We start from the raw sequence: 26,170 nt of genomic DNA on the forward strand, positions 1-26,170 counted from the left end.
GGCGGAAGGAAGCCATAAATCCTCGATTGTCCCCTTGTCCTTGCAGATTCTGTTGCAGTCCTTAGTTCTTTTCCCTCCTAGTGGATCAGAAAAGGGCTCTGGGTGTCAGCGTGACTTGCCCAGGTTCCAATCCTGGCTTTCCCACCATCCAGATGGGTGGCTCTGGAAAAAGTCCTTAGCCTCTTGGAGCCCCTCTTTCCTTACTTAATACTAGTGCAGACCTCCAAGGCTCCTGTAACAGCTAAATGTGATCTTTCCATAAACATTCAGCATGGTGCCTGGCACACAATCAGAGGTCAATAAATGTTAGTTACGTTCCTCATTAGATATAAAAAATGCCTTTCTCCTCCCCAGGATTTTGTCTTCCGTCATCTACGTCTTATAGTCTGTTTTTTGAATCTTTAGTGTCTGAATCAGCACAAGAATGTCAAAAATAAGTCAATTTCAGGCTGCAGGCTATCACCATACCCTAAAGTTCTTAATAGTTCTTGTTGGGTGGGAACTTCAATTTGCCATTTGGATGGTACAGACAGGGTCTTATAAGAGGGTGAGTAGTGGCAGGAACTGGGGAATTAATAGCTTCCAAATATTTGCATATAAAAGGCAGCCTCCATCTGCTGACACCCGCAGTAATACAGTGTGATGGGAACAGGAGGAGGAATCCCCTTTGCATTCTGAGCAGGCCTTAGAAATTTAAGAGGTAGAAAAGCTCTCCCAGCTTTGGAATGTTGGCAGGGGTCTATGGCAGTGGCGTCTTGGTGGGTGGAGGGTCAGGGGTGACTTGGAAATGGTGTTTGTTGTGCCCAGAACTAGCCAATTCATCCTGGGAGGAGGCACACCTCTTAGATTCACTGCTGGGAGCTGGTCCACAGATGCCCCTTGTGTAGCTCTGGAACCAAGTTCTGAAGCAGGTGAAGCTGCTCATGCCAGCTTCTGTCCCCCGTCAGGTTATGGCGATGCCATTCAGGCAGAATACCCTGGGACACCAGAATAATGATGACTGTTGTCTGCAGTGCTGTCACTGGGCTCACTGGGAGTTTGTGTGCTGCCAGCAGACACAAAGCTGCAGACTGGAGGGAGTTTCCCACCCCCATGAGAGAGGGTGAGAAGCCCTGCCAGGCCTCATCCACCTCTACGCACCCTGGCACCGGTTCCCTGGTTTCTTAGGTGATAGGTTTTTAGTTCAAATTCCAAATAGTGACATTTCAATACGAGTGGGCATAATAGACTATTTCCTTCTCAATCCTCCCTGGCAAGCCCTGTAAAATATCCTGATGTGGCCACACAGCTCTGCCACATAAACACCCTAAACAGGATGGGATGGTGGCTGCTTGTGTGCTGTTAGAGGCTGCCACAGCCAGGGCCTCAGGCTGACTTCTGAATTCCCACAGATCTGAGTGTGCTAAACATTGCAAAAGAAAGAAAACTGAAAATTGCGGATTTTATCTAGTCTTCAAACACCAGATCAAACACCCATGAAACTGAGATGGTGAAAAGTGGAGGGAACCCTTCCTTTTCGCATTTAAGGCATAGTTTTTGAAAACCTTATGGCATGCTAGAAATTAGTTCCGCTAACTCATGGAAAGGTTTCATAAAAAGAACCTTTGTATTTTCCCAAAATAAATTTCATATTATCAGGGTAATGCAAACTAGCATTTAATACTTGCATTCATGCCTGTTGTCAGTGTTGGAGTTTTACTATTAACCTTTCACGGATTAATCTCTTCCTTCCAAGGCACACAGCCATCTGAGCCAAGAAGAGTGTGGATGTGAAGACTGACAAGTGTGGACATCAGGAAGGCTTCTTTCATTAGAGACATTCTCCGTAGGGTTTATGGTATACTGGTACTTACAGATTTAATACCGCATAAAAAGTCCCTCAAGGGTCATAACAGGGAGACGGAGGGTCATTAAGTCCAGGATACAAAAAAAAAATGAAGTGGGGCCAGGCATGATGGCTCACATCCGCCATCCCAGCACTTTGGAAGGCCAAGGCAGAGGCAGGAGGATTGCTTGAGACCAGCCTGGGTAACACAGTGAATTTCTTTCTCTTCTCTTTTTTTTAAATAAAAAAGAAGTTTCCACAGACAGGTTTGGGGAAATGAAAAACTAGAGCAAAGCCTGCACAGTTTTGCCTGGGCACTAGGAATGTGAAACCACGTGCATTTCCAAGTTTGGTTAGCTATTCCCTGGCCCATTACTCTTGGTTTTGCCCACTCCCTTCCCCTTCAGTAATATTAACAATTTATTCCTTTCTGACAAAATGGTAAGCGTCGTCGTCTTTGAGCGTTTACACATTTGCCTCCGTTTTGAATATTCTTCCCAGGAGACCCCCCCGACTGAACCTCCAGCCTTACAGAGGGGACAGTCAGTTGCAGATATTTTGCGTCAGAAAACACTTTCCAGGTTTGAGTGCCTTCTCCAAATCATGTAGGATCTTTAGGGCTTAAAAGAGAACCTTATTGGAATTATAAGGAACCAGAGGGCTGTGCAGCCCAACCTCCATGACCTGCAGCAACCCCACTCCAGAACGTTAGCGCAATGCATTTCCTAGAACAGTTTATTTCATGACCCCACAAGAGTAAAAGAACTCCAGTACCCTAGAACTTAAAGTATAATAATAAAAAACAATTTTTTTTAAAAAAGGCAAATTTGAAAAATATGAAGTTACTTAAAATGATAAATAATGTTATTTTTTAAATATTAAAATATCTTGAATAAATATGTCACCAAAAAAAAAAAAAAAAAAAAAAGAAGAACTCCCAGCTTCCCTACAGTTCAGGGCAAACTCTAATAAAAAGAAAAAGAGGTGCCATCTCCTTCTTGGCATCATGGCCACCCTCAGACCCCTTGTAGAGCCCAAGATTGTCAAAAAAAGAACCAAGAAGTTTATCAGCACTGTGTGACCAATATGTCAAAATTAAGCGTAACTGGCGGAAACCCAGAGGTATTGATGACAGGGCTTGTAGACGGTTCAAAGGCCAGATCTTGATGCCCAACACTGGTTATGGGAGCAACAGAAAAACAGCACATGCTGCCCAGTGGCTTCCAGAAGTTCCTGATCCACAGCGTCAAGGAGCTGGAAGTGCTGCTGACATGCAACAAATCTTACTGTGCTGAGATCACTCACAATGTTTCCTCTAAGAACTGCAAAGCCGTTATGGAAAGAGCTGCCCAGCTAGCCATCAGAGTCACCAACCCCAAAGCCAGGCTGCGCAGCGAAGAAAATGGGTAGACAGCTCATGTGCACGTTTTGTGTTCTAAAATACTGTAAAAACTGCAAAAAAAAAAAAGAGAAACTTACTGCACTCATATTCTGGCTCGTCCATAAAGCTGCCTTTTAATTTTCTGCTTCCTTTGTTGAGACAGTTCAAAAGAGCAAAAGGACTTCAGATACACCAGGGTCAGAAAGATCATACAGCTCATTTTTACTCCCATGTCTGCCTGAGAGGATGGTGTGAGGGTCAGAACACATCTTTATGCTAATCACCTCTTCCCTCACAGCACATTCTGGAGGGGGAGATGCTATTTTAAATTCCTTGCTGGGAAGGATGTCAACAGAGGAAGACAATGCTGGCAATTTGTTTAGAATGGCTGTCACTAGGAGGCAAAAGAAAAATAAAAAGAAAAGGAACCTACAGGCAACATAAACAAAAGCCTAACAATCAAACAGCAAAAGCCCCTAGTCTTGCCTGTCTCAGGCTTCATTCTCTGCCTCTTTTTGTCCTGCTTCCTTTCTAGACAAAACTGGGAGATCCTGGTAAGACTCAAAGTAAAACAGGCCCACTCAAAACCTCAGATGCAGAAGCACCTTGCCCTTTTCACTGGCTCTGTTCCATTCCCCTTCCCTCAGCCTTCCCACCCTGGGGAGAACTTTTCCCTTCTATTTTGTGTCCACAAATAGGCTGACCTCCTTTGGTCAGTTCCCTCAGGCTTGAACCCAGCAACTCTCCAATGAAAATTAAATAGGCAAACTTGTAGTCCCCGGCTACATATGGAGAGATAGGAACTCTCTGGCCAATGAAGGGCTAATAGAGCCTCTGGAATTATAGTGGGCCTTTTCTTATCACAGAAATTATGACTTGGCAACTTCCACTCATATTTCCATTTGGCATGACAAGATTCGAACAGCTCCCAGCTGGGAGGGCACTGGCTCTTGGGACTGAGCTCTCTTTGTCCATGGGCCTCCCAAGGAGACATCCTAAACTGGTGTGTGAGTGTGGTACCCTCCTACCAAACTACACACAGATATGTACAAAGATGTCAGACACATGAAAGAGAACACCATTTCACATATTCCTAAATTGAGTTTGACAACAGAAATAGAAAAAACAACCCTAAAAGTTGTATGAAACTACAAAAGACCCAGAATAGCCAAAGCAAACCTGAACAGAAAGAACAAAGCTGGAGACATATTTCCTGACTTTAAAATACACTACAAAGCTTTATTAACTCAAATAGCATGGTACTGGCATAAAAACAGACACATAGACCAATGGGACAGAATAGAGAACCCAGAAGTAAATCCATGCATTTACAGCCAAATCATGTTCAACAGAGGTGCCAAGAACATACACTGGGGAAACGACAGTCTCTTCAATAAATGGTGCTGGGAATATTGGATATCCACACGCAGAAAAGAGAAACCAGACCCCTATCTCTCATCATATACAAAAATCAAATAAAAACAAATTGAAGAGTTAAATATAAGACCTGAAACTACGAAACTACTAGAAGAAAACATTGGAGAAATGCGTTAGGACATTGGTCTGAGCAAAGGTTTCTTGGCTAAGATCTAAATTGTGAGTCTGAAACAAATTAAGTTTCTCTGATGTCCCAATATGGTGTAATTACTAAGGAACACACAGGGGTAGGAAAACAATCCTCATCTTGTTTCTTACCATCAGATTTTGCAGAATACTTCCTGGTTGTCAATCATAATGAACAAATTACATAAATTCCATATCGTTACCACAGACTTCCTTTAACACAAATAATTTTCATATTCATGATCTCATGAGATCATGGGCCCCTGCTGACCCCTCACACCTCATCTGTTGGCATTCTGCTCCCCACCTCCAAGGCCAGCAGCCACACTGACTGTTGGGTTCCAGAATGTGCCATATTTTTTCTCCCCAACTCCCGACCCCTGCCTCGCTCCTGTTTGTTTATTCTTCAGGTTTAAGTGTAGACATCCTTTGCTTTAGGTTGATGCTGCTGTAATCCCTCCAGACTTTAAACTCAAAAAGCAGAGCTGAGGTCTGTGTTCTTCACAAGTGTCTAGCAGGCCTTGGCTCACAAAATAGGTCCTTAGTGGTATTTCCCAAATGAATGAATCAGAATGGGAGTTATTCGTTAAGAAGAAAACCTTGACTCTTCTGTTCCTTTTCTATTTTTTGAGACAGTCTCACTCTGTCACCCAGGCTGGAATGCAGTGGCACCATCTCGGCTCACTACAACCCCTACTTCCCAGCTTCAAGGGATTCTCGTGCCTCAGCGTCCCGAATAGCTGGGATTACAGGAGCCACCATGCCCAGCTAATTTTTGTATTTTTAGTATAGACAGGGTTTTACCATATTGGCCAGGCTGGTCTTGAACTCTTGGCATCAAGTGATCTGCCTGCCTTGGTCTCCCAAAGTGCTGGGATTACAGGTGTGAGGCACTGCGCTCAGGACAGTTCTGTCTTTTAAAACACCTTTTTTTTTTCCTTATTTTTAGAGAGGAAGTCTAGCTGTGTTGTCCAGGCTGGTCTTGAACTCAAGCTTAAGCCATCTTCCTGCCTCAGCCTCCAGAGTCACTCAGATTACAGGCACGCACCATTGCACCTGTCTTTACAACCATAATTGTCTAGTCTGCAGTCTGAGAGTTTATTTCTTGCTGATAAACTGTGCTCCCCTCACAATTTTCCGTTTTATTCATTCATCTATCCGATATAGGATTCTTTCTATTGCTTAGGTTTGCCATCTTCCCCGAAAGGCATATTGAAAACATTTTTTCTTTCCCATCCTGTTTGTTCCAAAGAGATCCTTGTGAACCCTGCCTCCATAGGCAACAGTTCTTGTGGACCCCAGGAGTCTGCTCTGACCTGGCATGTGCACACTGCCCACAGTTTACCACTCCTTGGCATACAGATTTATCACCCTGGAAAAAGACGGGCTGGTAAGAAAGACCAAGCCAGCTTAGACACAGAAAAAAAGTGCTGAGTGCCTTTTAATGCATAACTGGCAGCTGGCTGTGCAAAGCTTTATAAAAATAATCATAGTAGAGAAAAATCAACATGAGAATGTTGCTAACAAGTGGGATACATAACTTGAAACTTGAAAGGCGAAAAACACATTCATATTCAAATAAAAGAATATTTAATTATAGTGCCATCAATTCCTCTGCACCTGAGCTAAATTATATCAAACAATTCTAGGAGGAGACAGATGGTCTACCTTCACATTTCCTGAATTTCTGTTGTGAAATATATGAGACATAATGACAACAAACATGTCTGTAAGTGCTTATTATCTATTAGGCCCTTCACCTAATAATATATACGTATGAGGTTAATACTACTGGAATCTCCATTTTACACATGAAGAATCAAAGTCATAGAAGAGTTAAGAAATTTTCCCAAGGTCCTAAGTCTAGAAGGGGAAGAGCCAAAATTCAACTCGGGAAGTAATTATAGATTACAGGCTCTTAAGCACTAGACTACCCTGCCTCTCATATTTTACATACAAACGATGTATATAACATTTAGAGTCTAAAAATAACACAACAATAACCTGCCATCTACTTGAAGGAACAGAATATTATCAAGTAAATATCATAGAAACCCAACAGGCCTCAAGCATATATTCCCCTTGGTATCTGCCTCTTCTCTTCTCAAAGTAACCATTATCTTGAATTTTGGGCCAATTCTCTCGGTTTTTATTATAGTTTTAATGTTTATATCCCTAAATAATATATTGGTAGTTTTCACTTCATGTAAATAGAATCCTAATGTATGTATTCCTCTATGGCTTATTAAACTCAACATTATGTTTTTGAGATTCTTCCCTGTTAATGAGCACAGCTTTGGCTCATCTTGGGGGTAGGGGAGGTGCCATAAAGTATCCCATTTTTTGTTTACCCATCCCACCACTGGACATGCAAATTACTTCCAGTTTCTGTAATAAAAACAATTCTGTGAATATCTTTTTGCATGAATGACAATGCAAGAATTTTTCCAGGGGTGTAGGTTCTCGAATGTTAGTGGCATCAGAATCACCTGGATGGTTTGTTAAAACACAAATGGTTGGTCCTGCCATTGGAGTTTTGATTTCAGGTGGGCCCTGAAAATCTGCAATTCTCTCTTTTAAAAAAATTTTTATAAAATATATATATAAGTAGAGACAGGGTCTCACTATGTTGCCCAGGCTGGTCTTGAACTCCCAGGTTCAGGTGATCCTCCTGCTTCAGCTTCCCAAAGTGTTAGGATTACAGGCATGACCCACCATGCCCAGCCAAAATTTGCATTTCTAACAAGTTCTCAGGTGCTGCAGATGCCACGTAGCTCAAAGGACCATGCTTTTCAGAACCACTGCTCCAGGGTACAGACCTAAGAATGGAACTGCTGGGCTCCATAAAAACACTATTGATATTTTGGTTATAATTGTACTGATTCTGTGGATCAACTTAGGTAGACAGCTTCACTCCTTTGGGTCCTTAGAGCCTTTAAGTTATAAGAATTCTTGCCGGGCATGGTGGCTCATGCCTGTAATCCCAGCACTTTGGGAGGCCAAGGCGGGTGGATCACCTGAGGTCGGGAGTTTGAGACCAGACTGACCAACATGGAGAAACCCTGTCTCTACTAAAAATACAAAATTAGCCGGGCATGGTGGCTCATGATGCCTGTAATCCCAGCTACTAAGGAGGCTGAGACAGAAGATTCGCTTGAACCTGGGAGGTGGAGGTGGAGGTTGCGGTGAGCCGAGATCATGCCATTGCACTCCAGCCTGGGCAACAAGAGTGAAACTACGTCTCAAAAAAAAAAAAAAAAAAAAAAAGAATTCTTTTGTGTACATTTATGCAAAGAATATAGACTAAACTAGCCAAGTAATACAAGTCAGCCCTTAGGGCCTCACTCTGAGAAATATCTTTCTCTGTGGTTAAGGGTTTCTTTCTTTTCTTCTGTTTTCAGAAATCAGGATCTTGTGGCAAGAGGTTCCCTGTGACACAGGGGGATGCTTTGGATAAAGTTAGCTCATGGCATAGAGGGATAATAGTCAATTCTGGCAGGTCAGAGGTGAGTGGGGTCTTTATCTATGCTTAGTTTATTAAATTAGAAAAAAAAGCTAAAAAATTCAGCCTTTACAGTTTTGATATATATTATTATTCAGGCCCAGGTACTTCTTAATTTTCATTATAATTTTTTCCTTTGATTCATAAGTTATTTAGAAGTTTGGTTTTTACTCCATGTGAGTTTCTTCTCCTTTACTAGTTTAGAAGTTACCCTTTCTATTATTTTAACAGTTTTCTTAGCTATTTAAACTTGTTTACTTAAAGCCTAAAGTTAAACACCATTAACTTCTCAAAAGAAGCACAGCATGTGAGCTGAGTAACACCCCCTCGTTGACAATTTGTACACTATTTTTATGCAATATTTTAGTTCTATCATTTTTAACCCCACACATTAGACATTCTTATTACTGTTTTACATAGTCAATGTATATTTAAATATACCCACATGTTTACTAATATTTTAGCTTAATAATCCATTTTATTTCTCAGATATTTCCTCTGGGATCATTTCCTTTTCTTATCTGAGCACACCCTGTAGAAGTTTCTTCAGAAGAGGTTAGTTGGCAGTAATATGTATCAGTTTAAGTTTTGCCTGAAAATTTGTTTACTTCATCCTTATTATTGATAGTTTTACTACATCTAAAATTTCTAGATTAACAGTTATTTTTTTCTTAGCCAACTGAAGATATAATCCCATCATTGGCACCGTTTGCTTTTGAAAGTTGGCTGTCAGTCCAAATGTCTTTTTTTTTTTTTTCCTGGCTGCTTTTAGTATCTTTTTGGGAGGCAAAGAGGTTAAAGTTCTTCAGTTTTCTTTCTCTTTTTTTTTTTTTTTTTGAGAAAGAGTCTCACTCTGTCACCCAGCCTGTAGTGCAGTGGCGTGATCTCAACTCACTGTAACTTCCACCTCCTGGGTTCAAGCAATTCTCATGCCTCAGCCTCTTGAGTAGCTGGAATTACACCAATGCACCACCATGCCTGGCTAATTTTTGTATTTTTAGTAGAGATGGGAGTTTCACCATGTTGGCTAGGCTGGTCTTGAACTCCTGACCTCAGGTGATCTGCCCACCTCCACCTCCCAAAGTGCTGGGATTACATGGATGAGCCACTGCATTCAGCTGTTCTTCAGTTTCACTATTTTATTTCTCCTTCCAGAGATTTGTCGGGCTTTCTGAATCTTACGTTTAGTATTGTCAAAAAATTCCAGAACTTCTTCCCATCTTTTATAGTTTATCCTTTTGGAATTCTTTTAGAGCACCTTAGGCCATCTTTTTAGTCTCTTAGTCTCATTTCACATTTTCTTTTCTCTTTGTCTAAGCCATAGACTGGATTATTAAGATCAATTTTTTAGTTCACCAGTGTTCTCTTCAACTAGCTCTAATCTGTTTAATTCAGTGAATTTTTAATCCCTGTTTTTATATTTTTCATCTCTAGAATTCCATTTTCTTAAAAATTGTTTAGTCATTTTTTTAGTCTCTTTTAAGGCTCATATTTTAAATGCTTTAAATTTTTTTGTTTGTTTTGAGACAGAGTCTTGCTCTGCTGCCTAGGCTGGAGTGCAGTGGTGCGATTTATCTTGGCTCACTGCAACCTCTGCCTCTTGGGCTCAAGCAATCCCACCTCAGCCTCCCGTAGTTGGAACTACAGGCATTGCACCACCATGCTCAGCTAATTTTTGTAAAGATGGGGTTTCACCATGTTTCCCAGGCTTGTCTTAAACTCCTGTGGCTCAAGTGATCCTCCTGCATCATCTCCCAAAGTGTTGGGATTACGGGTGTGAGCCACCATGCTTGGCTAAAAAAAATCTGCTGAAGCATGTTAAAATATTTATATTTTTGTTGGCTTACTTTTGTTTGTGTTTTGAGACTAAGCCTTGCTCTGTCACCGAGGGTGGAGTGCAGTGGCGCGATCTTGGCTCACTGCAACCTCTGCCTCCCAGGTTCAAGCAATTCTCGTGCCTCAGCCTCCCAAGTAGCTGAGACTACAGGCGTGTGTCACCATACTCACCTAAAAATATTTATATTTTTGACTGCTAAATCCAATAAAGAAGTATTTACGGGTCCAATTCTGATTTTTCTGTTATTCCTGCTGGCTTTTACTCATGGTGACTTGTGTTCTAGTTAAAGCTGCCTTTCTCGAGAGGTAGTTTCTGTTTATTTCTGAGAGTCTTCTGAGGATGTTTAGGTAATTTACACTGCCTCTAGACTGTAAGAAGTACTTAACTTGGATCTTTCTCTCGTTACCAAATATTTCTCAAAAGAAACAATTCTCCAGTGGATGACCATCATTGCTGGGATGCATTTGCCATCACTCTCATCAACAGGATCAAAAATGGGATTATTTCTACTTTAGAGGATAGTTTAGAGGAAATAAAAATGTGAGAAAGGTATGTTGCTGAAATGCCTAAATACTCAAATTCTTTACCACTTGTATCTAGGTTCAACTTAAGGAGAATTTTTATTTGGCAGAGAAAGTACCTCTTTTTTTTGTTTTGTTTTGTTTTGAGACACAGGGTCACTCTGTCGCCCAGGCTAGAGTGCAGTGGCGCGGTCTCAGCTCACTGCAACCTCTACCTCCCAGGTTCAAGCAATTCTCCTGCCTTAGCCTCCCAAGTAACTGGGATTACAGGTGCCCACCACCATGCCCAGCTAATTTTTGTATTTTTAGTAGAGACAGAGTTTCACCATGTTGGCCAGGCTGGTCTAGAACTCCTGACCTCGTGATTCACCCGCCTTGGCCTCCCAAAGTGCTGGGATTATAGGCATGAGCTGTCATGCCCGGTCAGAAAGTACCTCTTACAAGAAAGATAATCCCTTCTGCAGTTTGGTTACTGTACCATCCATATCAGCCTCTAAGTCATGAATTATGAAAACTGCATGATTATTATTTATTTCAGGCATGTCATGGAAGAATGCTTGAGGAACAACCCTACAATTGTAGAAATGCACAAACCTGTGAGGATCATCTGGATCACAGTTAGGAAGAAACTGAGTGATTGCTTCTGCTACTTCTTCATTTGATAAAACATCCCAGAGTCCATCAGTGGCCAAGATCAGCACATCATCTGCTCCATGATCATATTTTGAAAGATCGTAGATTCTTACCTGAAAAAACCAGGAATGCCACCACTTAAGAAATTGGAAGCATATTATTCTCCCTAACAAATTGACTTCTGATTCCCCTTCCCTTTTCCTGCCAGCCTAGTGGTTTTCATTGTAGGGTACTTCATTATACAGCAAGCTTTGTGGCCAGGGATAGTCTCCCTTGGAGACTTGCTATATAGACACATGGAGCCTAATACACATTTGTGAATGAGCCTAAGAGGTGGGCTTAGTACTTGTGGGCTAGGCCACAATTCTATGTTCATCCTACTTCAATGTGGGTGGGGAGGGATAGGGATGTGTGGAGAAGGGTTTGGGGTTTCACTGCTCTTCGCTCCTAGTTTGGCAGAATCAACTCCTGCCTACACCATCTCGTGAACTGAGAACAAAAGCAAGTCAATTTAGTCAATCTCCTTCGGCCTCCCTCATTACTCTATTTTCTTTCTTTCTTTGTTTTTTTTTTTTTTTTAATTTTTAAATTGAGATGGGGTCTCTCACTCTGTCACCTAGGCTGGAGTACAATGGCATGATCTCAGCTCACTGCAACCTCCGCCTCCAGGGTTCAAGCGATTCTCCCGCCTCAGCCTCCCAAGTAGCTGGGATTACAGGCATGTGCCACTACACCCAGCTAATTTTTGTATTTTTAGTAGAGACGGGGTTTTACCATGTTGGCCAGGCTGGTCTGGAACCCCTGGCTTCAAGTGATCCGCCCGCCTCAGCCTCCCAAAGTGCTGGGGTTACAGGTGTGAGCCACCACGCCCAGCCCATTCCTGTATTTTCTAAATGCAAGTCTGAGTGAAAGCGACGGGTCAGGGCACGTGTCTCACGGCACAGCCATTGTTATGTCACCTCAGATCTAGAGACAATCATATCACCTCAGCCTAGAGACTGAATGTGTTGAGGTCTTTGAAAGCCAAGCCTCCTGTGTTTTAGAAAGGTTTGTCCAGGCTAGTGATGCCCTGCTGTGGGGCTGGTCCTGTGGGCTGACAGCCTATTCCCAGCAGCAGAACACAACAAAATGTCTATCCACAGGGCCCTGGGTGAATGAGCTCAAATGAAAAGCAGCCGCCAGGTGCCAGGCCTCTGTGGACTGTGAACAAGAAGGGAACAATTAGCTAATGGCCCGGCACATGAGCCATGCTCAAGGGAAGAACACTCAGGAGTACACTGCACTGGCGTTTAACATCTTCTTTTCAAAAGGCATGCTCACTTAAGGCTAAACTTATGTTCCGCAGAAGGCACTAGCCTTTTAAGCCAAATTAAAGAAAACAGGAAAGCTTCAGTTTCCAGCAGACCAGAAAGTCCCAAATGTCAGAATTCTGTTCTCAGGTCACTGACGAATGTGGTCCAATTTTCACTCTGTCAGAAACAAGCAACCCTCCTATGCTTTATTTTCTATGATTCTTGGGTGTGTCAGAGTTTAACTTCTCAAATATTAATGTGCACAGAAATCAGCTAGGGATCCTGCTAAAATCCAGATTACAATTCAGCTCTGGGTGGGCTTGAGAGCTGTGGTTCAGCTTCCTTCCAGGTGATGCCAACGCTGCAGGTTCACAGACTGAGCCCTGAGTAGCAAGGTCAGAGAGGATTCCTACTGGGCCAGATTTGTACACAAGGGAATCAATGGCTCAGTGGACTTTATGACGACTGTGGAGACTGTTCCTTAGAGTGGGCTCTAGACAGACTGTAAATGTCACCTCTGGGCTCCTAGCTTCAAGTACTGGTTCACTGTGTTGTTACTTTCAGTATACAATAACTTTGCTTGAGAGACACTGCTAGGAGGCCAAGGCAGGGGGATAACTTGAGGCCAGGAGTTCGTGACCAGCCTGGGCAACATAGTGAGACCCTGTCTCTACAAAAATTAAAACAGTGAGACCCTGGGCATGGTGGTGCATGCCTGTGGTCCCAGCTACTTGGGAAGCTGAGGCAGGAGAATTGCTTGAACCCAGGAGTTTGAGGCTGTGGTGAGCCATAACTGTGCCATTGCACTCCAGCCTGGGTGACAGAGTGAGACCCAGTCTTTTAAAAACAAAAATAGTGTTTGGGGGATTGATTCCTAGCTTCTTATTGGGTTATATCTACAACAAATTTTTGGGATAATTTGAACTCCATCTGATAGACAATATTGAGTCATAAGAGGTGGTGAGATGTGGATGTCCCAGTCTTATGTTGGTAGTAAACAGGAGATTCCATCTGCCTTGCAGCTTCTTCTAAAAGAGAGGGTTCAGGTCTACAGATAACATCCATTTAATTTCAGAGTCTGCTCTATGAGTAGGGTGCCAAACCTTCTTTAAAGTGCTTCCTGCTGACCCAAGAAATGTGACAGGTTGTGTTATTCAAGCTGAAGTTGTCTTGTCCACACTCAAATGGAAATCTGGCCAACAGAATGGATGTGGGTTGATACATACACACGTTATAAAATGCTACTCTTCAATTCCATCAATAAATGTAATCTTTCCCTAATTCTACCGTTTCCATTTCTATGCTCAGCTCCCTAATGTAGTTTATTTAGCTAACATGAAAATCCTTGTCAAGACCATTCTTCATGTAATTTTTATGAAAATAATAAAAAGCGGATCACAACCCTGGTCCGTGAAGCACTCCCCAATTAACATCTTTTGAGGTTTTTACAACCACCCTGTTTCCTGCCCTTTAGCCAATTTCCAAAAATCTTTGCTAACTTTCCACTTACAACTCGTGTCTTATACATTAACCTGTGATGCAGAACATTTTGCAAAAATGTTTTCAGAAGAATTGGACTGCCGTGCAAGTCATCCCACTGTGTGCCCATCCTCCCCAGCAGCAAAGGCTTCAAAGGATTCCACTGGGCTCTGGAGTCCTGACCTTCCCTCCCTGAAGCTGTTGTTGGCCTTACTCAATCGGACCATACTCACATCCTCAAAGTTCCCCTGTTCAATTCCTTAAATAGCTTCTTAACGTTCCTGGAAGCCTCACATCAAACTAATGGGCTCTGAAGCTCCCCAGGACTCAGACATCTGGAAGAGTCTTTGCAGCCCTGGAGGGGACAGGTGTGCTACAGAAAAGCCTTTGAAGTGGGACTGGGGAACATGGTCAGACCTTCTAATGGCTCCTTCCTGGGTTCCCATCTGCCAAGAAAGGGAGAGAAAAGCCAGACGAATCCTTGAGATTCTTGCAGTTTTTCAGAGCAATATAATCTGAGCAGCTGAAAAATGGGACCTGTGTGGACCTGCCTTTCTGCTGCCCTCAGTACACTTTTATTGCATACTTGCTGTGTGCCAACTTGTTTTCCAGGCACTGGGGACACAGTGAACAAAACTGACAAAGCTTCTCACAACTTCTAAACTAGTAGACGAGATAGATACAAATAAATTACAATGTCAGAAGATGACAGATGCTCTGAAGAAAAATCCAGCATGGTAAGGAGAACAACAGTGTCATTTTAGAAGATGAGGTCATGGTGGGCCTCTCTGAGAAGATGCCATCTGAGCAAGTCAATTTCCCATGGGTCCCTTCTTGCACCTCCCCAACCTTCCTTTGGGTTTCTGTTACTCAGTGTTAGACTGGTGGTGAAGAAAGGGGGCTGAGAAAGGTGGGTGCCACTCTCTCCTGCCAAAGCAATCCTGAGGAGGACCAAGGAGAGGCCATCTTTCTTTTCCCTGGTCCTCTGCAGGCACAATCTTTTCACATCCACTAATGTAACATTTACCTATGTGTTTCACTGTGGGTAAACCTTTGTCTATCAGTTTTGTATGAAACTGTAATCATCGATTTATGGCCCTGTCCTGACACTAGGCTGTAAACACCATGAGGGTTGGGACTGTTTTTTCCTCTTTGTATCTTCAATGCCCAACCTGACACCTGGTTCGCTGAATGAATAGTAGTCGAAACTGATTGTCCCACAGAGATGAAGCTCTGTGCCTTGTCCTTTAGGTACAGAGAGAGATACATAGCATCTGATCTACTCTGGAAGACTGACAAGGCTGATCCTATCTCAGCGGAATCTGAATCTGGAATATGGCAGAATATTATTGCTTTTGCCAGAGCAACCAGGTGAAGAACAAAAAGTGAATGTGCTCCATCCCCTCATGAGGCTTCTGAAGCTTTCCTTACGATCTGATCACAACAAAGGAGACAGGCAACTGACAAATAGCACGCTGGTCCTGAAACACCGCTGGCATCTTTGTCATCAGCCTTTCAGGGCCCACTTTTCTGTCTCTTCTAAAAGATTAGATATTCTCAAACCTAAATGTGTTTAGAATCACCTGGAGTGCTACCTTAACCAAATTAAGATTCAAAGATTCTACCTTTAAGAGTCTGATTGTACAGATCTGAGCTGCATACTTCAACAAAGACCCCAGGGAATTCTGATGCAAGTAGTGGGGGGAATCTCACCTTGAAAAACTGTAACAGATGAGAAACTCTTTTAGGGGTAAGGTCCATCTTATCCTATCTGTTTTTGTGCCCAGAACAGAGCATTGTGCCTAGCACTCAATTCACAACCAAAAAAAGCATTTCCTTATTGGGTATTTACCCCTGTCCAGCTTACAATGAACACCCAGGGAGTTAGTCATCTTACTGTCCCACCAAAATTCAACTTCTGAAGGCCCAGAAATCCCAATTTGTATTTCCTCTGTGGGTCTAGCAGTATCTTCTATAGTGTAAACCACAGTAGGTCTTCAGGACATACTTGCTAAGACAAAGCATAAACAGGGGAAGGAGAGAGGAAGAAACAAATTAAACATACAAGATACTTTCAGAAGACTGCCTCATTTCATGGTGATCCCACAGATTTAGTTTGTTAATTGTGACACTTCCAAATCATCAAGAAAACGTAATGTGCTGATATATAACAGAAGTGGCAAACTCTTTCCTTTTCTTCCTTTGTTTTCAGGGGAGCTGCCAATAAACATTCAGTGTGGGGGAGCAGGAATAAGTCTGGGGGCAAACAAGAACATTGACTAATGTGCTCTGAATGAGCCAAATGCTGACTGCTCTCACAGAGCCCTCGGTTTCAGAGCACTAAGAGATGTCCTTAATGTCAACATTGGGCACTTATTTTACACAGGAGCCTGTGACAAGCAACTCTTTAATACAGCACCTCCACTTAGTGCTCGGCTGCAGGCTGCTGTTTCAGCGTTTGTGTAATACTTGCTCCCATCTTTGCCTTATTATTGATAATATTTCAGTGGCATGTTAGGAGGGCTCATACCACTATAAGCTGACACTGGCTTCTTAAAGCTACTTTTAAAAAGAATCCATCAATTCTTCCATTTGCCAAATCTCTGCTGCTTCTCTAGGATGCCCTCACAGCTTTTACATCTTGATCAGTTCAGCAGATTCTCCAAACTGGTTTTTCCCTTTTAAGTACGCAATGTAGGACAATGAGCTCCTGCAGCTCAGGACTGGCTTTGTGGAAGAGAAGGAGGCTTGCCCTTCTTATCAAAAGCCTTGCTTCAGGTCTCTGCTTCTAACAAGCCTTGTGACTTGAGAAGATCCACCTTTTTTTTTATTTTTATTTTTTTTGAGACAGGGTCTTGCTGTGTCGCCCAGGCTAGAGTACAGTGGCACAATTCTGGCTCACTGCAGCCTCAGCCTCCCACACTAAAGCAACCCTCCCAGCCTCCTAAGTAGCTGGGACTATAGGCGCACACCACCTATACTTTTTCACTTTTTGTAGAAACGAATTTCATGTTTCTCAGACTGGCCTCAAACTCCTGAGCTCAAGAGATCTGCCCACCTTGGCCTCCCAAAGTGCTGGAATTACACATATGCACCACTGCACCCAGCCTAGTGCTCAATTTTCCTATCTCTGAAATCATTTTTTAAAAACTGAAAAACACAAGAAAAAGGAAATATTATAACAACTGCTCTACTTCTCTCACAAAGCTGTAATTAAGATCAAATAATGTGGAAGGGAACTGCCAATTTTAATTCTTTTATGGTGCTGACCTCAGGGCAACCACATCTGAATATCGTCTAGTTGGTAGAAGGAGAGGATTAAGAGTGGGCTCAGGGGAACAGGGATTCAATTCCCAAAGTCTCATTTAAAATAGCAGTGATTGGAGCTCTCAATAGTGTTTCCTGGCAGAAATAGCCAAAGGTGGTTCCCAAGGTAAAGGTTGCCAATAGTTGGTGGGAAACAAAGAGATGAAATCTTATCCCTTCTACTTCATATGTCCAACCCAACAGCTGAACCTATAGATCCTTGAAAATGACACTTATAACAAGAAGAAAATAAAACACCAACATACTTCCTGCAGTCCTATAAAACAAGTTGATCATTTCAAGACTGGCATTCCAGCAGGCTACCAAGACTACACCCAAATTCTCTGTACTATTCTATATACGCTACTTGATGTCATGAAACAAACACTGAATCTGGTGGCAGAAGACTTGGGTTTGAAACCCACCTCTGCTTATTAGGCAAAATCACTTTATTCATTCAGTTTCAAAGCTTACAGACCATTTGCTGGGAATACCAAAGGTAAGGTGGGTACCAATTCCTTGGAGGGACGAGCTGGACATTGTATGCCTTACGTGAAGAGGAAGCTGCAGGGGCCAAAGCCTGGGGATGTGAGAAAGGGCTGGTGTGTTTCGGCAGCTTTACCTTGCTTGGTTTGGCCACAGTACTGGATGTCCCCTGGGGAGTGGGGAGGGTGAGGCTAGACTTCTCAAATCTGCCCTCTGTTTGTGAAATGAGAAGTTAGACCTAGGTGGCCACTGCTCATGGCTCCAACATCCTCCGACTCTCATCACAGCATCAGGCCTTGATGTGACTGACCACAGGACTTTAGAACATTGGGCTGCAAGTGAATCCAGTGACACCGAAGTGTTACAAATATATTGGCTGCTCATACTATGCAAAAGGAGCTGTTTTGGCTGCAGGTATACATTTATACTTGAAATATGCCATAGATATTCTTGAGAGTTTGTTTTTTGGAGTCTACAGACCAAACATTTGAATTTGGAGGGTAGATACAATATAATAGCTCAAAAAGTGTCTTTCTAAACCAGCTAAAATATGAGATATTGTGCAGAGAGCCTGAAGGTATAACCAATGCCTGGCTGCTATTGCATAAAGTTTCCACTTTCTACACACAAGGCCTGGCACGTTACAAGTCTCTGGGTTTCCAATGGTTTGTTCACCAGTAAATCCAAAGGACCACTGAATGAATTAGTGAATGAATGGGTTTCAATATAGCTCAATAATTATTTGAGGAATAAGTCTATCTTCACAAAAATGCCCATTTGCAAAGATAAGCATCAGAAGAAATCCTAACCTGTGAATGCAAACATGAGGGTGCAGAACAGATGAACCGAGTTGCCTCAAGTCCATCCAGGAGGTAGGTGAGGCAGAGAGTGACCACATATCCCTGCTTGTTCCAATAGTTTTGGTTTGCACCTGTTTTCCCAGCATAATTATTAATAATGTCCCCTTTGATTCTTGAAAATTCCTGGTTGAGGGGTTAAGATGGTCACCTGACATATAAATAATAAAATGACTGCTGCTTCTGGCCATTGGGACTGAAAGAATCAGTGTCACTACTTTACAGGACTCTTCACCACAGGTTTTCAGAGATCTCAAGAGCCAGTGAGCAAGGTATTATGCATGCTGCCTTAGAAGGGGAGATACAATCACCACAGGTGAACTGTGGGATACCTGCTGTGTGACAAAGTCAATCCCACTAATTGCAGTTGTTCTGGTAACAAGAAGCCCAAGACATAGCTTGTTCAAGTGCAGAATGAGGTATATCATATCCTTAACCCACCAGCCTGGCATGAGCCACATGCATTGTAGGAGTGAATCACACAATCTGGGACTACAATATGGATGCATCACAAACCCATTTTAGGATTGTAAGCAAGTTCCTGCAGCACAGTGAAGAACAGCTTACTGATGGCAGTAGCAGTCTGTCTGGAGCAGCTGCTGCAAAGATGCTGGCTGTAGCAGGGGTGGCACAACTGGGTTGTGTGCTCCATGGAGCTGGTGGGAGCCCCCAAGTTGGTGGGGCAGGAGCCCTCTCCTTCCAGGTGTAGGTGCAGCCACCCAACCATGGCTACAGACCCAGGCATCCCTATGCTCTTGGGTGCCTTGGAAGTACCCCTGCCCCTGCAGGCTCAGAAGTGCCTGCTCCTGCTGCCTGGCCTCTCTCAGCTCCCAGTGCCCACTCCAGTGTGGAGCAAAGTTGTGACTGAGCCTGGGCACTGTCGTGACCTGGCTGGGTGTGTGGGGGCTTGGGGCAGCACTGATGTGCCAGCCCCCTGCCACCTCAGCCACCTCTGGGCTTTGGTCACCACCAAGCATGAGAGGGAGGCCAAGGGGAAGGGCTGAGGGTGGCTCAAGGTGGGCCTGCAGGCACCTCTTGATGCAGACAGCCAGGGTGTCATGGATGACATGTTGATGGCAGCAGGAAGCAGACATGTTCCTGGGTAGAAAGGGGCAGGTCCCTGGTGAAGCAGCACCTTTAAGCCAGGGATAGCTTGAAGCATGGGAGTCAGGCTGTCAGTTCCAGGTGGGGCTCACGACCTGGAGTGAGAACTTATGGTGCTTTGTCTGGCCCAATCATGGCCACCCATGAACCAATCAGCATGCACTTCCTCCCTTCTGAAGCCTGTAAAAACCCCGGACTCAGCCAGACTCACAGAAACAATGGCACAACCTGCCTGCAGATAGGAGCTACCCACTCTGGGTCTCCTCTCCACTGAGGGCTGCACTCATCAGGATGACCTGCCTGTGGAAAGAAGCTACCCACTTCAGGTCTCCTGGGTGAGCGATAGCTCAATAAAGCACCTCTTGGCCTTGCTCATCCTCCAGTTGCCCATGTATCTCATTCTTCCTGGACGTGGGACAAGAACTCAGGACCCACTGTTGTAACACAAACAGGGCTGAAACACGCCTCCCTCTTGCCACACTGCAGGCAATGAGGAGGAGAGAAAAGAGGAAGAAAGAGCCATGGCCCTTTGGGGAACCCAGACTTAGGAGCTCTCCGAGCCAGGGCTGTAACACCCTCTTTGGGGCTCTACAGTTCCTGGTACCTCCAAGCTTTCAGGTACCACCGCATTCCCCGGTGCCCACAATGGAAGCCGCTTGTGGTATGCCTGGTTCAGCCACGGCAGGGAACTGGCACCTGTGCTGGTGCCACAGGTGGTATGTCTGGATGTGTGTAGTGGCCGAACCCCATACTTGCTTACTCTCTCACATACCCCTCACTGCTCTGTGCCTGGCTCGCTCTTGGCAGGCATGGGCTCTGAGCTGGTAGCAAAAGCTGAGTGCAGCCTGCCAGGCTGAGTAGGCAGAACTGGCCCAGTGGGCCTGAGCAAAACTTGGGCAAAGACACCACCAGCCATAGAGGTTTCCGGCCAGTGAAGCAACACCCTAAGGATCCTGTGACATTATCTGTTTCTCAAAGAGTGGTCTTTAGATCACTTACGGCCGGGCGCGGTGGCTCAAGCCTGTAATCCCAGCACTTTGGGAGGCCGAGATGGGCGGATCACGAGGTCAGGAGATCGAGACCATCCTGGCTAACACTGTGAAACCCCGTCTCTACTTAAAAAAAAAAAATACAAAAAACTAGCCGGGCGAGGTGGCGGGCGCCTGTAGTCCCAGCTACTCGGGAGGCTGAGGCAGGAGAATGGCGTAAACCCGGGAGGCGGAGCTTGCAGTGAGCTGAGATCCGGCCACTACGCTCCAGCCTGGGGGACAGAGCGAGACTCCGTCTCAAAAAAAAAAAAAAAAAAAAATAGATCACTTACTACAGAATTATCCAAAATGTAAAAATGTTTAGAACTCATCCTAGATCAATGATTCAGATTCTCAGGAAGTGGATTCCAGGGATTTGCATTTTTTTCTTTTTCAAAGACAGGGTCTTCCCCTGTGGCCCAGGCTGTAGTGCACTGGTGCAATGTCACGCCACAGCCTTCACCTCCTGGGCTCAAGCGATGAATCCTCCCACCTCAGCCTCCCAAGTAGCTGGTACTATAGGCGCACACTACCATGCCTGGCTAAGTTTTGTGTTGTTTTTAGAGACAGGGTCTCACTGTGTTGCCTAGGCTGGCTTGAACTCCTGAGCTCAAGCCAACCTCCTACCTTGGTCTCCTAAAGTGCTAGAATTACAAGCATGAGTCACCAGGCCCAGGATTTGCTTTTTTTAAACCAACTTCTAAACATTCTTATATGCATTAATGCAATAAATATAAAAAAGATACAGCATATTTAACTGAAACATCCAAATGAAATTATTATTTTTCAGGAGGGGATCAGAGGGCAATAATCTCCAATGACAGGAAATGTTTGACATATACAGGTTGGTTTCTGTTATGAGACCATGAATTTTGTGAGTTGCTAAGTTAGTTTTTTGGTGTGTGTCAGAGTAAATCTCAAGTTTTATTCCAACAGTTGGTTGGCAAATCTCAAGTCACTGGCCAAATGAGAATCAGCCATGTAAATGACACACAGATGCACACAACTGATTTTTATAGCCAGACCTGAGATTAGAGATGGAGATGCACAGGACACATCATGAAGTCTCTCCCATGTAAGACGAGAATATACCAGAATCAAAGAAAGTAGCTTCTGCATACTTTTTTTTTTTTTCTTTCTGAGACAGAGTCTTACTCCGTTGCTCGGGCTGGAGTGCAATGGCGTAATCTCAGCTCACTACAGCCTCTGCCTCCTGGGTTCAAGCGATTCTTGCGCCTCAGCCTTCTAAGCAGCTGGGATTACAGGCATGCATCACCATGCTTAGTTTTTGTATTTTTAGTAGAGACAGGGTTTCACCATGTTGGCCAGGCTACCCTTGATCTCCTGGCCTCATGTGATCCACCTGCCTCAGCCTCCCAAAGTTCTGTGATTACAGGCAGGAGCTACCACACCCAGCCTGTATACTCTTTGTTTTTTGAGACAGAGTCTTGCTCTGTTGCCAGGCTGGAGTGCAGTGGTGAGATCTCGGCTCACTGCAACCTCCGCCTCCTGGGTTCAAGTGATTCTCCTGCCTCAGCCTCCCAAATAACAGGGACTACAGGCACCCGCCACCATGCTCAGCTAATTTTTGTATTTTTAATAGAGACGGGGTTTCACCATATTGGCCAGTATGGTCTCGATCTCTTGACCTCGTGACCTACCTGCCGCAGCCTCCCAAAGTGCTGGGATTACAGGTGTGAGTCACCACGCCTGGCCACCTGTACACTTAATGTGATTTTATCCCCCAAAATATTCAAAGTGGTGGCAGTGGTGGGAGGGGGCAAATTGCCCCCAAGGGTGTGCCATGCTAATTGAGAACACAGAAATATGAGATATTACAGATATGCAGGGCTGGAGAGTGGCTCAAGAAAGCTGTCAAATATGAATGCTTAAGACTAACAAAGTATCCTTAGAACTCCTCATTTTCCCTTTTTGCAGGGGGATACATGTTTTGTGAGGTCTGAGGTTTATGAAATTTTGGGGGCTCTGTTTAAGAATACAAAAGTAATTATGAATACAAATTTAGATACTAATGTGAATGTTTATTAAGAATGAGAAAAAAAAATCACAACATGTTACTGGAACCCTGGAAGCTGAGGTCCCTTTCGTTTGAGAAATGTTTACATAAGTGTTTCCTGATTGCAACCTGGCTCCTCATCTGGAACAGCCTGTCTACAGTTTCTGGCAACAATCAGAACTCACAGGGGCTGATCTGAGCGAAGGTCCCCAATACTTAAGTTTAATTAGCTTCTTTGTAAATCTGCCTTTACACTGCTAGATTTCCTTTCTTAATTAGCTAAACAGCTAACTCATCAACTTATATTACTTAGGCCTGGAAAGACAGATGATTATTACTTTTCACCCTCAAGATTTCACAGTGGGGAGGGCATTTCTACAGGAAGGCTGTGACACAGTGTCTGTCTCCAGGATGACTGCCATCAGTTCCTTCCCTTCCTGTACAAGCATGTTATTCCTCACATCAAGAGGTGGATCCAATTCCCCTATCCTTAAACATGGACTAGCCTTAGTGATGTCCTGGACCAACAGAATGTGGCAGTGCTGATGTTCTGGGATTTCTTAGGCTAGGTTTTAAGAAGCCTTGCTGATTCTGCCTCGGACTATTTTCTTTTCTCCCTTTCTCCCTTTCTCTTTTCCCTTTCTACCTTTCTCTCTCTGTCTCTCTGTCTCCCCCCTCCCCTCCCTCCCTACCCCTCCCTCCCTCTCTCTCTCTCTCTCTCTCTCTCTCTCTCTCTCTCTCTCTCTCTTTCTTTCAAGATGGGTTATCACTATGTTGCTCAGGCTGACCTTGAGCTCCTGGGCTCAGGCAATCTTCCTACCTCAGCCTCCGAGTAGCTGAGACTATAGCTACACGCCACCACGCCTATCCGGGATTCTTGAACCACCCACTCTTAGATATTTCCTCTCAGAATCCAGCTGCCATGCTCTGGGAAGTCAAAACCACATGGAGAGGCCATGTACTGCTGCCTCAGCTAAACTCCCAGTTGACAGCCAACAATTAATATGTGAGAAAGCCATCTTGGACTTCTAGCCGCAACAGGTCTTCAGAACAACCCCAGCCCCAACTCACATCTGACTGTGGCTATGTGAGAGGTCCTAAGGGAGAGCCACCTAGCTGAGCCTAGTCAACCAATGGAACTATGAAAGAGAAACAGAAATTGTTCTGCAAAACCTTTAAGTTTTGGAGGAGGTTTGTTTTATAGTCAAAAAGGGCACAGAGGAATTGTGTTGGGATATAACTCTTCCATGCCCTCTATCCCAATAAGACTGGAAAGACGAAACATGGGACATTGAACTCCCTGGATTATTTCTGTGGTCCCTATTTGTCTGTAAGTGGTGCTTGTTCCCTCTGTTCCTGTCCTCCAGCAGGTAAATACTAGGAAGACCTTCCCGCTCTGGGATTGGGAGATGAGAGCCCACAGCTGTTCCATAGGTTTGATTCGGGGGCTAGAGGAGACGAATGAGAACTCCATTTTGGTCTCAAATCCAAACCATTTTAACCAAACCAATCTAACTTTATACCATTTATTAAAGTTATTTTGACTCCAGACTCCAGTGTCTATTTTTTTAATTCGTTCAGAAAACTTACAACAAAAAAAGGCGTATTTTTTCCTCTTCAGACCCCAACAAGTACCACCATTCTTCCTTTCATGTAGGCTGGAAAGCGAAGTCTTGTTTTTTAAATTTTACTCGGCTTCATCCTCTAAACCCAGTCTGCCTCACTGTGCCACCTGTTAGTTTCCACGGTCCCTTCACCAGTTCAGCTCCTCACTGCCACGGTCTCAGTCCTGCAATGACCGCCCTGTCAGCAGCTCCCCCACCTCCCACAGTTACAGCCAAGATACTCCTCTTGCTGAAGACCTTCTCTACCGCCTTAGGTCCGGTTCAAGGACCTCTGTGGTAATTAGCTTTATTAGAGCTAACAGCCCTTCGAGCTAATCTTTCAAACTCAAATGGCCCCATAAGGCAAATTTTATTTCACACTAGACTATTTCTTCCTTTCTTTTAAAACAAATTGTCCTATTCTCCTCTTCTTTAGATTATATAGTTCTCCCTCCTATATCCAAATCCTCTAGTCCCTTAGAAAGCAAGAAACACATGCTTTATGGCTCATTATTCCTTGGCTAGTCTAACCATCTAACTAGCCACAAATTTGAATTCCTTGAAGATATGTTCCCCAGTGCCTTACTCAGTAAACACCACCGGACTCATGATATCTAAGGAAAGAACCAGTGAAATTTTGTTGTTGTAATGGATTAGGAAGAGGCGCTAGGAAGTAATATTTATTATGCTAGGAATTAATATTTATTTGTGTGGAGTACTTCATATGTCATTTAGTTTTTTTCCTTGGATTCCTTAGTATAACAACTCTATTGGCCTCTTTTTCACCAAACAGGGAGTTGAGATCCAGGGAAGTAACTTTTTCAAGGTCACTTAGTAAGTGCGGCAATAGAGCTTGAAGCCAAGATTGATTACCAGTCTAAGTTTTTTAACCACCATATCATATGGCCTCCAGGCTTTTTTGAGGCGCCCAGGGAATTCTTTAAAACAAATTTGTCTTCCTCTTCCAAATAGAATTACTGTTACCATTTATTAAAACTTCAAGACTTTCGGCTATGCATATATGCTTTTCTCTGTATATCATCACACTCTTTGTATGAACAATCATGTTCTGCTTCACTTCAGATGGCACAGCCATTTCCCCATGTCAATATGCACCAATATTGTTTCTCATGAATGGGCCAGACTGCAGAAAGCACAAAATATAACAAAATATGATCTTTTCCCAAATGGGATTTTGGCTTGGGCACAAAATGTCACCCAGAATCGGAAGACTATAAATAAATGTTAAGATGTAAACATGTTAAATATTATTCATGTTTTCATGGGAGAAAATGGGGAAACCCAAACAAAGCAGGAATTCTGAGAGTCAAGGTCTCACTCTGTCACCAAGGCTTGAGAGCAGTGGTGCGATCATAGCCCAAGGCAGCCTTGAACTCCTGGACTCAAGTGATTCTCTAGCCTCAGTCTCCCGAGTAGCTGAGACTACAGGTATGCACCACTATGCCCTGATAATTTTTAAACTTTCTGTAGAGACAGGGTTTCGTTATATTGTCCAAGCTGGTCTTGAACTTCTAGGCTCAGGTGATCCTCCCACTTCAGCCTCCCAAAGCATTGAGATTATAGGCGTGAGTCGTTGTGCCTGGCCTTCATTCTCTCTCTTTTCCATGGGGAGGGGTGGTGGGAAACAGGGTCTTTCTCTGTCACCCAGGCTGGGGTGCAGTGGCACAATCATGGCTCACTGCAGCCTCAACCTTCCAAGGCTCAAGTGATCCTC

At 43.8% G+C, this 26,170-nt stretch overlaps 1 protein-coding gene and 1 pseudogene across 2 annotated transcripts in view; one reads left to right on the plus strand and one right to left on the minus strand.

The window, feature by feature from the left end:
• Positions 1 to 26,170, minus strand: part of PPM1H (protein phosphatase, Mg2+/Mn2+ dependent 1H) — a 289,566-nt gene that overhangs the window by 12,686 nt on the left and 250,710 nt on the right. For both annotated transcript variants that reach the window (XM_005571430.4, XM_074007331.1), the window contains exon 9: positions 11,224 to 11,375. In XM_005571430.4, coding sequence (XP_005571487.1) covers positions 11,224 to 11,375 — 152 coding nt within the window. The remainder of the gene's footprint in view (positions 1 to 11,223; positions 11,376 to 26,170) is intronic.
• On the plus strand, positions 2,524 to 3,299 carry LOC102136722 (large ribosomal subunit protein eL32-like; annotated as a pseudogene).

Source organism: Macaca fascicularis, chromosome 11, assembly GCF_037993035.2.
Source record: "Macaca fascicularis isolate 582-1 chromosome 11, T2T-MFA8v1.1".
In the NCBI taxonomy this organism is placed as follows: domain Eukaryota; kingdom Metazoa; phylum Chordata; class Mammalia; order Primates; family Cercopithecidae; genus Macaca; species Macaca fascicularis.